General features: G+C 57.7%; 1 protein-coding gene across 14 annotated transcripts in view; it reads left to right on the top strand.

The window, feature by feature from the left end:
* Window positions 1–17,683, top strand: part of Iqce (IQ motif containing E) — a 36,175-nt gene that overhangs the window by 5,913 nt on the left and 12,579 nt on the right. For 9 of the 14 annotated variants that reach the window (XM_074075405.1, XM_074075404.1, XM_074075407.1 and 6 more), the window contains 11 exons: window positions 4,652–4,765; window positions 4,862–4,912; window positions 8,360–8,430; window positions 9,313–9,385; window positions 9,530–9,579; window positions 10,875–11,035; window positions 11,791–11,846; window positions 12,788–12,996; window positions 13,566–13,670; window positions 15,200–15,323; window positions 15,456–15,500. In XM_074075405.1, the coding sequence (XP_073931506.1) occupies window positions 4,652–4,765; window positions 4,862–4,912; window positions 8,360–8,430; window positions 9,313–9,385; window positions 9,530–9,579; window positions 10,875–11,035; window positions 11,791–11,846; window positions 12,788–12,996; window positions 13,566–13,670; window positions 15,200–15,323; window positions 15,456–15,500 (1,059 nt within the window). The remainder of the gene's footprint in view (window positions 1–4,651; window positions 4,766–4,861; window positions 4,913–8,359; window positions 8,431–9,312; window positions 9,386–9,529; window positions 9,580–10,874; window positions 11,036–11,790; window positions 11,847–12,787; window positions 12,997–13,565; window positions 13,671–15,199; window positions 15,324–15,455; window positions 15,501–17,683) is intronic. The other 5 variants (XM_074075411.1, XM_074075408.1, XM_074075403.1 and 2 more) reach the window with 2 other exon arrangements.

The following is a 17,683-nucleotide window of genomic DNA, read 5'->3' as shown; positions in this document are numbered from 1 at the left end:
CAGTCCCTGCTGTGCCGGTGCAGAGGACACTCGGGTTTCAGTCCTGTGACGCGCGCTCTGACCATGCAGGCCATCCAGCAGGGAAAGGCCACCCGTCTGCGGGTGTCCCCAGCAGAGGCTGGCTGCGGGGGGTGGGGGGAGCCCGTTTCTCTGGGAGGCAGAACAGTGACCGCCACAGCCGTGCTCAGGGCCATCTTCTCAGGCTTGAACTGGGCCTCTGGACGACGGTACTGACTTGTCCATGCTCGCCATCAAAGTTTCCCTGGGTAACCAGCCCTCGTCCCAAAGCCACAGAAGAGGATCGTGTTTCCATGACTCTTGTCAGGGACGCTGATCAGAGTCCTTTTCTACACGGCCGTGTCTCAGTTTCCTGTTAGGGAGGTTAGGAAGCAGGCGGGCATAGTGGTTCACGCTTGTAATCCCAGCTACTCAGGAGGCTGAGACAGGAGAATTGCGAGTTCAAAGCCAGCCTGGGCTACAGAAGCAGACTGTCTCAAAATTAAAAGAGAAAGGGTGGGGAGGTGCAGCAGAGTATAGGGGTCACCTAGCGTGCACAAGGTCCCGGCTGATCCCTGTCCTGCTCCCCCAAGGGGGACAGTCGTGCTAACCTCATAGGTTGTTGAGAAGTTGCGGTCAAACCCAGGAATGGCTCCTGCGCCCTGCCTGCTGTGCAGCGAGCGAGTGATAAGTACCTGCTTCGAAATGAAGTCGCCTGATAAGGTGGCACAGAGGAGTCCCTGGGCTCTCTCCCTCTCCCCGCGATCATCTGATATAGCTGTGCCACGGAAAAGCAAAAAACCGTGTACACTGTGTGTGCATGTGAGTGTTCCCGTGTCCTGTCCGGGCGTGGGCCCATTGTGCGCACGTGTTCCCGTGTCCTGTGTGGGCCCACTGTGCGTGTGTTCGCGTGTCCTGTCCGGGCGTGGACCCACTGTGCGCGCGTGTTCCCGTGTCCTGTCCGGGTGTGGACCCGTGCTCCACTGCTTTGCAAATGTAGGACCGCCCTCCCCACAGGTGCCCCTTGCACTTCCGGCCCGTAGCCTGGCACCGCTGTTAGTGTGGTCCGGTGTCCGTGGTTCTGTCATTTTACAATGAGCAGAAGAGACCACAGAGAGAGTGGGTGGCCTTTGGAGACTGCTTCTCTCTCACATCCCGAGACCCCTAGTGGGTCAGGTGCACTCCTGTCCTCAGTCCTCACTGCCCTCTTGACAGGCTGTGGGATTTTCATTTTCATTCAGATCACTGTGTTTTTAAACAATTTCTCTTCCTGGACTTGGTGGTGTTGCCTGTAATCCCAAGTGGACAGTGAGTCCCAGGCCAGCCTGGGCTGCATAGTGATACAAAACAGGATTTCTGTGGGACCCTGAGACCTGGCTGGATCCCGTGGTTTGGTTTCTGTTGGTTTTGTTCTTTGGAGCCTGGGGCTGTTCGGGGTGGTGGCGCCCGTGTCTTTCTGTCTTTCCTTTTCCCTTGAGGCTTGCGTGAGGTCCAGGGTGTGGTGTGGTTTGGGTGCAGCGAGTGGCCACAGATGTTCACTGGACGCCGTCGGGTGGTAGCGCTGGAGCTCTCCATCCTCTGGCTCCCGTGCCACCATCCTGTCACCGTAGCTGTGGGTCTGTCCCTTCCTCTCAGTGCCATCAGCTCTGTCCTGCAGCACCCTTGTGCTTAGGCCTGCTGTCGTCCCAGTGGGTGGACCTTGTGACTATGCGGTGTCCCTGTCTGCTGTCGCTCCTGTCCCCTGAAGTCTGCTTCATCTGACGTCAGCGTCCCCATTCCTGAGTGCGCACTGCTCCTTTCTTGCTTGTTGCGTGTGAAGCGAGTCTCTCAGCACGCAGGAGGCTGGGCAGTGGGCAGTGGGCCGTGGGCCGTAACCCTCTGTCGGTCTGTGTCTTCTCGCTCAGGTCACTTGTGTGTTGTCGTCCTTATGTGAGGGCTTGAGGGGCTCGTGTTCTGTTGCTCTCCATCTGCCATTTCTGGGGTTTTTCTTTCTGTAGCTCACTGGTAGCATTCTTGTGTCCCGAGGCCTCTGTAGTGGCCACTCCAGGTGTCCCTCGTGTACACAGCTTACTGCAGCTGTGGGTGCCTAGTGTCACTGAGCAAAGAGGAGAAACCCTGTATGTCCTTCCATCCCCACTTCTGCCTGCTTGCCCCAAACCTCCTGTGCCATGACACCATGTCACGCGTGCTCACGACTCCACGTCACCTGGCAGGTGCACTTTAGAAAACCCAAGAAGGAAAGGCGCCATGTTTCCCCAGTGCCCACTTTCCCTGTCCTGGAGTTCCAGGACCCCTCCTTTCATCACCTCCTTCCTGTGCAGAGAGCTCTGTGGCCTTCTCTCGAGTCTGCGGGTGACATGTTCCTCGTCTCAGTGGAGATTGGGCCGTCTCAGAACCCACAGAACTGGGGTGTCCTCGCACTTCTGGGAGCATTCCTACTGGGGACCTCGTGAGGGCTCCTGTGGCCTCTGTGGTCTGCCGAGGGACCCACCGTCCAGGGTCCTCCCCAGGGCGGTGCTGCCTCTCTGGCTGCTTGTGGCAGTTTTCTGTATTTATTTACAAGTGTGACTGTGTCACATCCACAGGGGTTTCCTTCCATTTGGCCTATTTGAGCTTCCTCAGCTTCTCAAACCTGTAGGTTTGTCTTTTGCCAAACTGGGGAAATTTTTCACCTTATTTCCTCATACGCCTTCTCAGCCCCGCGCCTTGTCACACCACGGGTCCCTGAGGCATGGCCCCTGTGTGTCTTCCCCTCCCCTGCCCTGCCGGCTGGGCAGGCCCTGTTGGTGTCTGCTCTTCAGCTCAGTGACCTTCTGGTTTTTCTTCATATCCTTGCTTTTTAGCCGAGACTTTCTGTCTCTTCGCTCGTTTCAAGTCGTGGGTGCTTTTGTCACGGCTGTGCAGAACCTGCCGGGCGCTGGCCCCCGCGCATGGCTTTTCCTCACTCGGGTGCGGACGTTCTGGCCCTTCGTGTGACAGGGCGGGCATGATGTCAGGAGACTCCGGGATCCCCTGTGGCAGGGCTCTGGGCCCCTCACTACCGCCAGGCAGGGATGCCCACGTTGGGGCCTCCCAACCCCACTAGGCCTTCGCTGCAGTGCTGTCAGGTGGCCCCGTCACCCCTGGGTGATGCAGCCCAGAGGGGTTCCCACAGTGTGTCCTGTGGCTGTGCCTCGCTGCCCCCCACCCCGTGTCTCCCCAAAGAGAAGAGCCGTGTGGGGAATTTTACAGTCGCCCTCGGCTCTTGGCTTCCCCAGCACCCAGCCCGGGTGAGGCGCCTCTGTCCCTCGGCCCCAGCGCGCCCGCCCACTGCCTTCTCACGCTTCAAGGTCTTGTCACAGCGGCCTGGCACACTGTGGCTGAGGGTTAGCTGGACTGGCTGGAAGAATGGGGAGCAGGAGTCCCCCCATTGCTGGGTGATGGCCACCCACGCTGGCTGTCATTGACACTTGCGTGACACCAGCAGCTGAGCCACCATAGCGTGTGGCTCTCGTGCCCTGCGACCTGTGGGACGTGTGCCCTGCCATGCTGCCACCTGGTTCTGCCCAGACCCGCGGCCTCGCTGCGGCCACAGTCCCCTGAGACGGCCGCCAGGTGACCGGCTGCTTCTCCTCACACCACTGCTGGAAGCCAGTTACCTGGGGCACAACCCAGCCCTGGTTCCTTTGCTTTTCCTACCTGGGAAAAGCTGGGTCAGACCCAGGGCATGTGCGTGCCGGGCACATCTACCCGAGCCCCACCCAGCAGGCTGGCCTGGGCTTCTTAATGTCATACGTCAGGGCGCTGGGCTCCACAGCCTGGCCAAAAGCACCTTCCTGCGAGACCATTCAAAATACTCCACGAGGACCCCCTGCTAAAAGAAACAGAACTCCAGGCCGGGTGCCCTGGGGCAGGCCTGTAATCCCCGCTACTTGGGAGGCCAGAGATTGGGAAGGCCATGGTTTGAGCTGAGCCGGGCGAAAGTGAGACCCCACCTCAACTAAAGGCTGGCAGGGTGAAGCACACCTGTGGTCCCAGCTGCACAGAAGGCAGAGAGGGGAGGCTCGTGGTCTGAGGCTGGCCCAGACAAAAGTGCAAGAGCAAGAAGGACTGGTGGAGTGGCTCACGTGGGGGAACACCTGCCCAGCCAGCATGAGGCCCTGAGTTCAAATCCCATTGCCACCAAAAAAAAAAAAAACCACGAGTCCGAAGTCGTGTCACAGGAAGGAGAGTTAAGAAACAGTAAACTGACTTGTGAAATCTTGTCTGTGTGGTCCTTTACTCTCCTCAGTCTGTCACAGATTAATATAAAATTCCTCCAGAGACGCCGGAACCATGGCTTTGGTTGGCCAGCACTTCTAGTGACCTTTGTCACATGGTGTGGCAAAAATGGCACGGAAGTGAGCTCGGTTCTTGGGCCATGTCACTGCCCATGAAGCATGCGTTTCTCAGCAGGTGCCCTGGCGTTGTGGCGGGGCAGTTCCCACCACGTCCATGACACGTGGCCTCTCCCGTCCCCCGCCACCAAGGGCCAGGAGTGCCCTCGGCCTGCAGATCTTCCCTCTGACCCCCCATGGCGCCCGAGGGAGCTGGACAACTTGGCCAGCCTGGGCTCGGCGTGTCCTTGTCCCTGCCAGCGTGTGCATGGTGTGCGCCTGGCCCCTCTCTCCTCCAGTCACTACACATGCAGAAAAACAACGTGGACCTGATGAGGACCAAGCTGCGACGCCTGGAGGAGGAGAACAGCAGGAAGGACCGGCAGATTGAGCAGCTGCTGGATCCCGGCCAGGTGAGCTCCTGCCCGAGGCCCCGTCCCCAGACCCCCGACCCCGTGTGGAGGGGCCGAGCGTCTCGGCCCACACGCTCAGCTCCCCTCACTCTGCAGGGCTCGGAGTTTGTGCGGACGCTGGCAGAGAAAAGGCCGGACACTGGTTGGGTGAGTAGTCGCCACCCCAGAGCCTCCCACAGGGTCGCAGCTAGACAGACAGCGGTGGCGATGCGCTGGAGGGGCTGGGCTCAGAGCCATCTCCACCCACGCTCCACGGGGCCGTGGGTCACAGCAGTGCTTCAGGATCCGTCGGGGAGGAAGACAGGGTGAGCAGGCCTAGCATGAGGCCAGCGGTCACCGTGGGCCATCTCGCCAGCGACACCCAACCATGTGCACCTGTGCTCAAAACAGAAACAGCAGCTGTAGAAGGAAGCCTGCACAGTAGGTGCAGAGCTCTCATGTTGTGTGATTGACGTCACCGAACAAATGAAACGAAGTGACCAAGAGTGGCACACAGTGGCAAGAAAATCACATTTGGAGAAAAATGTCCTGGACTACTCGGGTCGGACACGTCTCTTGTGAGTGTGGAAGCCAAAAGGAAACCCGAAGGGCTGCAGTTCTGAGATTCTTGAGTGTGATGCGAGCAATGGACTCGACATCGAATTACAATGTATATAAAAGCCCTTCAGACCAGCTGGGTGCTGGTGCTCATGCCTGTAATCCTAGCTACGGAGGCTGAGTGGGGAGGATCGAGGTTTGAGGTCAGTCAGAGCAAATAGTTCTTAAGACCCCATCTCCAAAATAACCAGAGCAAAATGGACTGGAAGTGTGGCTCAAGTGGTCGAGCGCCTGCTTTGCAAGTGTGAAGCCCTGAGTTCAAATTCCAGTCGTACCAAAAAAAAAACATACTGAGGTGCGAACTGCAGCAGTGCAGTGGGGGAAGATTGGGTCCCATTGAGTGATGTGTTTTCTGTCCCGGACGTGCAAAACAGTGGGCGTGACTCCAGACAAGCAGTCTGCACTGCGATATGGCAGCTGTCAGTGCATATCATGTAGAAACGTCAGGTTTCATGTAAAGATTGAAGCCTCGTGTGCACAGGGTGCACGAAGTCTTTCCCCAAGAAAATCTTCTTCATTATTTTGAGACAGCATCTCACTGTGTGCCAGGCCAAGATGGCCTTGGCTCCTTGGCTCAGGCAGTCGCCCAGCTCAGCCTCCAGAGTAGCTGGGACTACAGGCACCCTGGCTCAGAAAGTTCCTCAGACGACTGCCGTGTGACACATTTGATCTTCCGTAGTGGGGGCTTCAATCCTCTTTCATGTGTTTATTTTTTTGGTGGTGGCAGTAGGGTTTGCACTCAGAGCCTCACGCTTGCTAGGCAGGCACTCTATCATTTGAGCCACTCCACCAGCCCTTTTAGTTTTAGTTATTTTTCAGGTTGGGCTTGCATTTTTCCCTGGACCTGCCTCAGACCACGATCTTCCCAAGATCCTCTTAGAGTACCTGGAATTACAGGTGTGAGCCTCCATGCCTGGCCTTCAGTCCCCGTCGTCAAGATCAGGAGATAGGTTAATAATAGACATCTCCAAATCGGGTTCCCTCTGCCACCTCTGAGCTCTGGGGAGGCAGGAGTGAATGGTGTCGGTCTCAGAATTTATTTAAAAATACTCCCAGTGAAACCACTCACTGTCAGCAACAGAGTTCACACCATCATCAGAGCCACTCTTGGTAGGGTTGTGCAAAAGCCAGGCGTATTCAGAACGGAGGCATCAAGTTTTACGTCCTTACGCTGTGCAAAACCATGCCTGGCACTCACCTGCCCATGCGCTTGTTAGGACCGTGGCAGGAATGCGATCCAGCGTGGAAACCCACTTAGTGCACAAGGACATTTATTCCTGCCCAATTTGGGGGAAATTTGAGGAACAAGCCACTCAAAGTGGTATGTGCGTATCTCAAACATTTCTGGGAAAAAATTTTTAGACCGGGCATGGCGGCGCTCGCTGTGATCCCAGTTAGGCGGGAGGCCAGGGCTGGCCCAAGCAAAAGGACAAGACCCTGTCCCCAAAATGTCTAAAGCAAAGAGAACTGGGGGAGTGGATCAAGTGGTACAGCACTGTTTGAGGAGCACAAGGTCCCAAGTTCAAACCCAAGTGTCGCCAAATAAACCAAAAAACAGAATAGTGCAGCTGCCTCAAGAAATGCCCCCCCATGAATAATGGATGCTTCCATAGAGAAAAGGACCTGTATTTTTATTCAGTGCCATGGGGTTTGTTTTTGTTGTTCTTTTTTTTTTTTTAAACATTGAAGTTAAGTAGAATTCTAGCTCAGAAGGCAAATGCAATATTTACTTAATTTTTGCAGTACCAGGGTTTGAACTCGGGGCCTCATGCTTGCTAGGCAGGTGCTCTACCACTTGAGGCCCTCCACCAGCCCTGGCGTGTTTATTTTAATCCCATGTCCCTCAAAGTGATGGAGCCCAATTTTGAACAGTTTTACTTGTCATGACCCCACGTTGAGGAAATGTTTGGTGCCAGGTGTGGTGGCACACACCCGTAGGCCCAGCACTGGGGAGTGGAGGCAGCAGGATTGTGACTTTGAAGCCAGCCTAGGCTCCATACTGAGTCTTCTCAAAAACAAAGGGAAAAAATGGCCGATTGCACATGGAGGCCTGGCCAGGGACCGGCGGCAACTTCAGCATAAGCGTCCACCAGTGGGAGGATGGGCAGGTGATCCTCTGCGTGATTCAGAGGTGGCAGGGATCAGGCCCAGGGGGTCGTCGATGGAAGAGTCAGTCACAGGGCGTGTGGGGTGCGTCCTGTTCCCCCGCGCGGTGGCCGTGCCTGTGTCCAACGTTGCACAGCAGGCGTGCACCCACGTGACGTGCAGAGTGAGCGGGTGCGTGAGTGTGCACACGGCTGTGCCTCTAACGTGCGTGCTGCGGGTCTGCCGTGGCAGGCGTGTGCGGCAGGCGTGACTGGCGGGTGCACGCAGCTGTGTCTACTGCGTGTGCAGAGCGGGAGTGTACGACACGTGTGCAGTGGGTAGGGGTACCCGTGCACTGAAGTAGAAGAAAGTTAGCACTGAGGGGTGACAGGAGGAGAGTGGTCGAGGCCCAAGGGTGTGTTAGCCTTACCCACAAAGCCTTTAAGAAAACGTGTTCACGTATGGCTGTATTAAAATCTCATTAAATCATCTGTTCAGAGACAAGGGTGTCCTCTAAGGGCCAGGCGGACGTGCCAGGTGGGCTGATGGACTTGTCGGGCAGGTGAGGTGAAGGTCCCGGTGGCTTCCGTGATGTGAGACAGGAGGCCGACATTGCGCCCGCTCTCCCAAGCCCAGTGTGTCCAGGAGGACAGCTGCCATCGGGCTCACGGGGGTCACTGTCCTCCTGCCTCTGCGTCTCTCCCACCCGGCCCCCGTGCTCAGTGTCACACGCGTGCATAGCACAGTGGAGCCCCAAGTCACTGCCTTGGCCACCAGACAAGTGGCATCAGGAAGGAAGGTGGCACACATGGACAGGCTGGGGCCCTGGGGCCGCTCAGCTGGGCCTCGGGGAGGGAGAGCAGCGGCTTGGGCCCCGCGGACAAAGGCTGAGGCGGTGGCCTCTGCCCTCAGGTCATCACGGGGCTCAAACAGAGGATCTTCCGGCTGGAGCAGCAGTGCAAGGAGAAGGACAGCACCATCAGGTAGGGGCCGTGCCACCTGCACTGGGGTCCACTGGGGCTGCACTGGCACTCTGTCGTCCTTGTCCCCACCCATCCTGGTTCCCAGCAAAGCTGAGGAAAAAGCTGGCCGTGCCTCCCCCCACCCCACGTTTCCTCCAATCCCATCGGGGAACAGGATTCCCCAGGTCTGCGGCTCACCTTTGCTTTCCACCGTGAATTTCTTGGGTCTTGATACAGCCTCAAAGGCCCAGACCTCGCCCCGGCGCGTCTGTCTCCCAGGCCCTGTCCTGCTCTTTGGGCGTAGCTATCCTGTCTCTCTGTCTGCTTTTCTGTCTTGTTAGTGAACAGAGGTGGTCTTTCTTGGCGGTCGTTAGGTCTGTTTAAGGAAAACAAGCTGGTGGTGCTCCCTGTAATCCCAGCCCTCAGGAGCTGATGCAGCGTCATCGTGAGGCCCTAAAGGAGGGCAGTGAGGCAGCGTGTGTATTCGCGCTGCAATAAGGCATCATGGGATCAGTTGGGTTAGTGGTGGTTTCTTGGGAGTTCTTCGCGTCTTAGTGCCCTCTGCCTGAAGCCTGTGATGTGCGGAGACCGAGGCCACCGCGCTCAGTGCCAGGGCAGAGAACGGTCCCTAGAACTGGATCTCCCCACCTGCCCCAGGGTGGCCATCCCTCCCGGCTCTTTCTGTGCATCGAGCCATGTTCTCAGGGGAGCATCAGGGACGGGCCTCACTGGAGTCACTGGTCCCCCCGAGGGACGAGGCAGTATGAGGACCCTTGTCAGTCTCCAAGCGAGAGGGTCCCTCAGGGCCAGAGCCACCGAGGGTCACTCAGCCTCCTTTCCTGTCACTACCTTGTGCTGCCCTGGCCCTGGCGTTTCTGTGGTAACTCTGAACTTGCTTTCCAGCAAACTCCAGACGGACATGAAGACCACCAACCTGGAGGAGATGAGGGTTGCCATGGAGACGTACTACGAGGAGGTGCGTGTGCAGCCAGGCAGCCACCTGCTCAGCTCCTGTGACACGAGTCGTGGCACGCTGGCTCTCCTGCAGAGTCGTGGGTGCGGGTTAGGGAAGGCCCACCCATGCTGGCTCCTTCGAACATGCCCCCCTTGGCATTTCCAGATCCACCGTCTGCAGACTCTGCTGGCCAGCTCTGACCCCCCGGGAAAGAAGTACGCTAACGTCCAAGCCGCGTCTCATGGGTAGCCTGCACACTACCCAGCCGACTCTGAAAGCAGGGTAGTCCTTGCCTGGAAATGGCGTCCCCGGCCCCTACCTGGGCGGTGGTGCCGATGTCCACACTGTCCGGGGTGTTCAGGTCACCTCATGATCACTGCCTCCCCATGACGGCTGCACAAACAGTACTCCTTGACTGAGTCCTACTCACCGTCTGGCAGCTTCCGGCCTACGACTGGAAAGTGCTGCCGTCCAGTTAGATCCACCTTCTCAGGAGGACTTCCCATACAGTCACGTAAAGTTTTCCCAGCCAGGGGTGGGGGGTGGCTCAGGTGGTAGAACACTGGCCTAGCAAGCCCCAGACCCCAGTACCATAAGCCCAGGCACAGTGGTTCACGCCTATAGTCCCAGCTACTCAGGAGGCAGAGGGCAGGAGGATTATAATTGAGGTCAGCCTGGCCAAAAAAGTTCGGGAGACCCCATCTCAACAAAACTTGAGTATGGTGGTGCACACCTATGATCCCAGCTATGCAGATGTAAACAGGAGGATGGCAGTCCAGGCCGAGCTGGGCAAAGATGTGAGACCCCTCCTGAAAGGACTGGAGAGGGCTGAGATGGCTCATGTGGTAGAGTGCCTGCCCAGTAAGCATAGGGCACTGAGTTCAAACCCCATTGCCCCCCCCAAAATTTTCCCTAAAGTAGTTTATTAGGAGAGACAACCTCACCACATAAAGCTCCCATCCTTTTCCCAAGTGACGTGGCACAAGGCTTGGAGTAACTCCTGGGATGGTGGCCTGGCCACTGCACACGCTGCAGACACTTGTACAGGCTGTGCTCCCATGCACGGTCCTCAAAATGCCTTCTGTGACAAGCCAGGTGACAAGCACCTCAGCTCTTTACTCAGGCAAACCGATGTCATTCCATGAAGTCCTCAGTCACTGCTCCCTGGGCTGGCAGGGACGTGACTGGTGTTACAGATAAATATGGAACCTGTCGGTAACACGACCGACTGTGTTTTCTATCTCATGGGGTAAGGGGCAAAAACGAGAAGAGAAGCCTTTTTCCGCAAACGGGGTTCCCACGAACTCCGCTACAAGTCACCGCGCGCGCTTATTTTGCTGTAAGAGTGGAGTTTTATCACGGGGTTAGCATTTGGTCTATGTGGGATCCAAAGGTAGCGTTCCCTGTTCCGTTGCAAAACCACCCTGGGCTCCGTGCGCCCGCCCCTCGTCCGGACCCCGCGAAGCCCGTGTAGCAGCCCAGACCCCAGCCCTTGCTCGCTTGTCGCCAGGCCCGCAGCGGAGAAGAAGCCGGGCATGAGGAAGCAGAAGATGAACAGTGCCCTGCTGAACCTGTCCCGCAGCGTCCAGGAGCTGACGGAGGAGAACCAGAGCCTGAAGGAAGACCTGGCCCGTGTGCTGAGCAACTCGCCCACCGTCTCCAAAACCAAGGGTTTGTCCCCGCCACGAGGGGCGCACGGGGGGCCGCCACAGGGAAGCCCCGGCCCAGGCCTCAGCTGTGAACCCAAGTGCACAGGCCTCAAAGTGCGTGTGTCCTGTCCGGCAGTGTCCCCTCGCGGTGACTGTGCTTGCCATGTGCCATCCAGACCCTGGGGGCAGAGCTGGGAACGAGCATGCAGGCGTGTCCCATGGGGGTGACGCTGTGGTCATGAGGAGCAGGTGTGGGGAAGGCTGTGCAGAAAAGGGGTGCTAGCAGCAGACGCCCCATACTTGTCCTGGTGACAGTGTGCTGGCTTAGCCTGCAGAGTGGCAGGAGTGGCCAGGGAGGTCCTAAGGGACAGGCGGGGTTTGAAGTGAGACACCTGGGCTGGAGAACGGTGTGTGCTGCTGGTCAGTGGGTAGATGGAGTAAGTGGGGCCACCCCGCGAGCAAGGGAGGGGACAGAGCAAAGGAGCAGGGGTCCTGAGCCCTGAGGCACTGGGAAGGTTGGGAGGTGAGGGCTAGGTGGCCATGCTGGACGGAGCCCAGCAGTGAGGACCAAAAATCAAATTCAATGGAAGCCGCCTGAAGGGACTGGTGAGGTCAAAGCCACGCCAAGATATTGGCAGGCAGGCGCCAGCATCACTGACTGCAGACAACCTGCAGGGGGCCGGCCTCTGTCCGCCGGGGGCTCGGAGCTTCGCTGTCCCCCGTGGGAGGGAAGGCTGTCCACTCGGGGGACATAAGGAAGACCTGTTGCTTCCTTAGGTTACGTGGACTGGAGCAAGCCCCGGCTGCTGAGACGCATCGCAGAGCTGGAAAAGGTGAGTGGGTGTCGGAGCCCCGTTACCAGGACCTGCTCGTGCCCGAGGAGCGCTGTTTAGTGGGGGACGTGACTCATGGAGTGAGACGGGTCACTGGACAGGCAAGTGGTGACCGTCCAGCAGGTGGCTCCAAGTGCAAACCAAAAATCCTGGCTCCTGGCCGGGCCTGGCCAGGACCCGGGGTTTGTACCGCACGTTGTCCTCATTTCATCTGGGGCAGGTCACATCAGTGGACCTCCACGTAGCTGCGGGTGGCAGTGTGTGACCCTGGCGCCCCTGCACAGCTGGCATGTGCTGCCTGCCAGCTGCCAGTCCAATGGCAGACTTTTCCTCCCGTTGTGGGATAATTGAATTTGCAGACGACTCTGGGGTCCAGGCCACCTGGGAGGGTGGCGTTCCTAGCGGCTGCATTGATGCGCCTGGCCCATTATTGCTGGGATGATGAGCGAGAGGCAAAAGGACGGTGCGGGTATGGGGGATGCAGAAGTAAGTTCAGCGTTTACAAAGTGGAGAAGTTGCTCTGCACCGCGGGTACTTGTGATCAAAGCCCTCTGGGAAGTGGAGGCAGGCCGGGGCCAGAGTGGAGGCTGCTCGCACCCCTGTGGTCACTGTGGGCAGAACCGGAACACAGCTCAAGGTGAAGGGCAAAAGGGTTGGAAATTTCAGATGCTCCCTGCCTGCTCACACCTGCATCCTCCTGGCCTTTGTCACCCTGTGCCCGGGCCGGGTCTGCCCGCCCCACCGCCCGTCTGGAGCTGAGAAGCCCTTCCAGCAGCCTGACCCAGACTCGTGTCACAGCCACGCTGTCTCTGCACGCTGTCACCTTTTGCCTCTAGCTCATCACCCCATCAGAGGAACTCGTCCCCCGGGGCTGGTTGTCTGTCTCCTGGTTTTGTGAATGGAAAGGAAACGCGGGAGTAACACAGCCATGTTCCCTCCAGAAAGTGAGCTCGCTGGAGAGCCTGAAGCCGCACGCTGCAGAGCTGCACAGACTGTGTCCCCTGGTCCACTCGGCCTCCAGCACCGCGGTGCACAAGCCGCCCAAAGCGGACCGGGCCGAGAACCCCGAGCACCTGCAGCACCTGCGGGGGACGGTGAAGAGCCTGAAGGGGGAGCGGAGCTGGCTGCGCGCACAGCTGATGGAGAGAGAGTGGGTACCAGCGTGCGGCCCTCGTGAAATGAAGGACGCCCTGCGACCATGTCACGTCACTGGGGGGAGGGGAAGGAGTGCCCCGTAATCTGCTCATGCTCAATTCCAGAAAAGCTTCTCGGAAACTTGCCATCTCCATTTGCATGAAGTCAAGTAGATTGTAGGCAAAGTGGCTTTAAATTAGTGACGTCTGTGACATGTGAGTCCTACGTCACATGTGTGCTGGAAAGTGTTCTGGGTGACCTGGGGGTGAGGGCAGAGCCTGCCTACCTGTGCTGCAGGCCCGGCTGAGACGAGGTTAGGACGGAGGCCAGAGGCCCGGCTAGAAGTTATAACGGAGGCCAGAGGCCTGGCTGGTTGCCATCAGCAGCTTGGGGCCTGGGTCCCTTTCCAAGGAACGCCACTTGTGGCAGTGTGCAAAGCCGTCGTGTAGCATGAGGGCTCCTGAGTGAGCCCCTGCTGCCCCTCCAGGGCTGTCTCAGTGGACACGAGCGCATGGGCCACAGTGACACGGGTCCCGTCTTGGGCTCCCCTCCGGTATAAGTGGGTCTCTGGTTCTGTGCCCGCAGCATGGAGGTGAAGCAGCTGCTGCAGACCAAGGCCGACCTGGAAAAGGAGCTGGGCAGCGCCCGGGAAGGCGAGAGGGCACGGCAGGAGCAGGAGCAGGCACTGACGTAAGTGGTGCCATTGCTTTCTTTTGCGGTACTGAGGCTTGAACTCAGGGCCTGCACCTTGAGTAACTCCACCAGTCCTTTTTGTGATGGTTTTTCTTGAGAAGTGTTTTCCTGGGCTGGCTTTGAGTAGCTGGGATTACAGGTGTGAGCACCGGCACCTGACACTGGCGCTGTTCCTCACGGGGATCTACACTCCTTGCCCCAGGGGACCCATCCCCAGGTCTCACTCAGCACAGCACAGAGGTCATGCCTCTCCTGGCGGTGGTGTTCAGGGCTGTCCCTTTCCTCAGGACTCCTCATTACAGACCATGTTTATCCCTGTGCCATGGTGGCTGCTCCCTGCATCCCCTCCACGGCAGGTGTGCAGTGTGACAGTGGTGCCTACCAGCCCCAAGCCAGGCATCCCTGCTCCTCAGAGGGGACTTTGTAGTGGCACTGGTCACCAGAGCCAGCAAGTGCAGGCTACCGCAGGGTGGAGGGGCCTGGAGCACCTGGCTGGGAAAGTGGCTGTGGTGACCAAGGAGCCACTCCCTGGGGCCGTGCAGGCCAAATGGGGACCGAGAGCCTGTGCTGGGAAGAGGGGCTCCTCAGGGGTGGTGGCTGCTCTTTAACGAGATCCTGTGACAGCTGCAAGCTACCGTGACTGTAAAGTCACCTAACTGTTCACTTTAACACGTTGATTGCTACATTTTGTTATTGATGACTGTAATTTCCAGCACTGGGGCTGTGTTGGGCAGGGCTCTCCCACGGAGCCTAAAATAGTGAATCTCTCCTTGTGAGTTTTGTATGGACATAAAAATGTAAACAGAACGAGATTTGAAACGTGAGTAGGCGCATTTAGCACCCAGAATCATCACTAATACTCGGCTTTGTGGAGTGAATATAAAACATTTTATCTTTAGAAGATTGCAACTGAATTTTGTCAGGAGGTCTGAATTAAATCAGAAAGGGCAGGTGTTCACAAACAGTGTTTTACCTCAGTGCTTGAAGTAAGGACACATGTCACAGTTCCTGCCACCCCCACTGGGTATGGTGACACACGCCTGTAATCCCAGCTACTCGGGCAGCAGAGGTAGGAGGATCACAACCCGAGGCCAGCCCAGGCAAAAGCATGAGACCCTCTCTGAAAAACAGACTAAAAAGGATGAGGGCTGTGGCTTAGGTGATAGAGCCCCTGGCAGCAAACTCAAGGCCCCCGAGCTCAGTGCCCGGTACTGCCAAGAAAGAGAGCCGTCAGATTGGTGGTGTAGCTCAGTGTAGAGAACACGCCTAGAGGGCGCGAGGGCCTGGGCTCCATGCCAGCAGCATGGATGACCCCATGTGACCCCTCCCTGGTGCAGTGACTGCTTTTCAAGTCCCAGCAACGATTCCGGGATGGTGCCAGCCCAAGGGGACCTCAGCCCTGCCCTTTCAGAGCTCACAGAGGAACCCCATTAAAAAGCTGGCCCTGCAGTGGGGTCTCTGTGGCCACTAGGGAGGTGACCTGCCACTGTCCAGCATCTCAGTAAGGTGTCCTGTTTCCTCTGCAGGGAGGAAATTGAAACCCTGACCAACAAATGTCAAGAATTGGAAGAAAGCAAGAGAGAAGAGAGAGCGCCTCGGTCAGACGTTAAGAGAGAGGAGAGAGGCAGCGCCGTGGACGTGGCTCCCGAGGTAGAGTGTGACCTATCCTCTCTTCTGTTGGGCGTGACGTGGCTCACAGCTGGTGTCTTCGTGCCCAGTTTCTCCTGGCCATCCTGTGATGGTCCAGTGTCTTGTGACCCTCGCGGTGCTTTCTGTACCCAGGTGGTGTGTGTGGAGGGTCCGCGGTTCTGGATGAGCCAAGGTCAGGTAATTGACCTCTCTGCCTGGGGCTGGGCTGACCACTGAGGTGTGGGAGCCACAAGAAGGGAGGGTAACCAAAGAGGCCCGGGTACCCTCCCATTCATCCCTGAGCTATCTGGTGAGGACCTGGTGACTGTCCCTCCTCTCCTCCTTTGGAAAGAAGCCACAGGAGGCCGTGGTGAGTCCCTGGCCCTTCTCTGCCCCCAGGGCGACCAGGCAGCTTCGTACATGGAAACTTAAGACTCGGTGTCCCACACCCGTGTGGCCCTTTGTTCTGAAAGGTCCTGCCTCGTGAACAGATGGTAGATAAGCCATGCAGGCCGGGCATGCTGGTGCACCCTGTAATCCCAGCACTTAGAAGGTGCAGGCAGGATCTGGGGCTCAGCCTGGGCTACAGAGCAAGACCTGTCTCAAAACAAAGAAATGAGCTGGGGCGTGCTTCAGTGTAGAGCAATGCCTGAGAAAAAAAAAAAAAGACAAGCAAAAGAAAAAAGCCCAGCGTGGTCCTGGGGTCCAGCAGGAGCACTGGCAGAGGTGGTGAGCTCCGCCCTCCCCGTGGTGCTGTTCAGAGCCTCCAAGTCCCCACAGTAGCTGGAAGTCACCCGTGGCCCCCGGCAGGTGGGTGGCAGCTGTAGGTGGCTGAACATGACAGGGTTTTGGTTGCTCAGTGTGGGCTGACTGTCCTTCGCCGGGTTTGGATTTTAAAGGCCTCCCCTTTCAAGCAGGTAGGCCATTTTCAGTTACCATGGCGACAAGCCACAGTGCTGCAGTCTCTGTGTCCCCCAGGTGCTATGGTGACCTGCATCCTGGTGCCCCTGCTGGTGGCCTGAGGGTTGATGGGAGGGCATCTGGCTCCACAGCCATCTTGACTGTATCTGTCTGTGTCTGTGTCTGTCTGTCTGTGTGCCTGTGTCTGTGTCTGTCATCGTGGGGTTTCAGGCACTTGGGCTGATGTTCTAAGTGACCTAAGCTGTGTCCCCTGTCTCCAGACAGTCTGCCACTCTCCACTGGACCTTCACTTTGGTGGTCCACGCAGCCTGCACTGAGGGTCACTCCTACCCAGGTGACATGCTGTGGCATCCAGGGTGACAGGCAGGGCTGGAGTGTCCCCGGAGTCCTGGTCACTCAGGGCGGGGTAAAATCTTTTCCAAGTGAGGTGCTGGCAGGTACCTGGGCGTCGTCAGGGCCTGTGAACTTGTCACCTGCTGCTCCTGGTCACCCTGCCAGGCGCTCAGTGGTGAAGGATTGGGGCCACTCCTTTCTGAACATCCTACTCAGGGTCGTGCCATGGGGACAGTTGGTGGCTTGGCTGGCACTGAGGGCCCACCTGTGGTGTCCTTAACATCGTGATCTGTAGACTTCTGCCCATCCACAGGTGCCCCCCTGACTGTGCTGGCCACCTGCAGGGCTGTCACAGGCTGCCACCCTTTTCTTTCAGGATCCCTTTTTCTTATTACTACTTTAAATGTGTTCAGTTTTGTTTTGTGAGACAGACAAGGTCTCATTATGCAGCCCAGGCTGGCCTCAAACTTGTGATCCTCCTGCCTCCACCTCCCAAGTGCCGGGATTACAGGTGTGCACCACCACGCCTGGCTGAAATTTAGATTTTTTTTTAGCTGTCTGGCAAGAACTGTTGGACTCAGTTCCCTCCATCCTTTGAGTGCCCACCTTCACTTTTTTGGTCACATCAGCCACATGTGACATTTCTCTTTGGTAGAGCAAAAATGTATGAAGGTGGAGGGCAGGCGGTGAGACCCTTCTGTGGGGACAAACCCAGGATGTCACAACTTAGTGTCGGCACGTGCACACCAGTACCTTGGTGAGGAATCTGATGGCAGCGACTGCCAAGTGTCCCAGGATCTGTCTGACGAGGTCTGGTGAGACCCACAGACACAGAGATGAGGGCCAAGAGGGAGAAGCCTGCCTAATCCCACGTGCCTCCTGGGTGGCAGGTACCACACAGGCCACACAGAGACGACAGGGTCAGGCAGGAGGCGGGGACGGCAGGGACCAGGGCCTTGCACTGAGCAGGATGGTCACAGCCCACAGTGCTGAGGAGGCCCAGGACTGGCTCCTTTGAACGGCCTTGGTCACTCCGGGTGCAGAGATGTCCTAGCTTCTGGGTACCAGGCCCTGGGCAGAGGCCGGGTCACTAGCTGGGTGTGTGAGGGTTCCACAGGAGGTGGGTG

Source organism: Castor canadensis, chromosome 6 (genome assembly GCF_047511655.1).
Source record: "Castor canadensis chromosome 6, mCasCan1.hap1v2, whole genome shotgun sequence".
NCBI lineage: Eukaryota > Metazoa > Chordata > Mammalia > Rodentia > Castoridae > Castor > Castor canadensis.
Note: the sequence above shows the minus strand (reverse complement) of the source record. Positions and strands in the feature narration are given on the sequence as shown.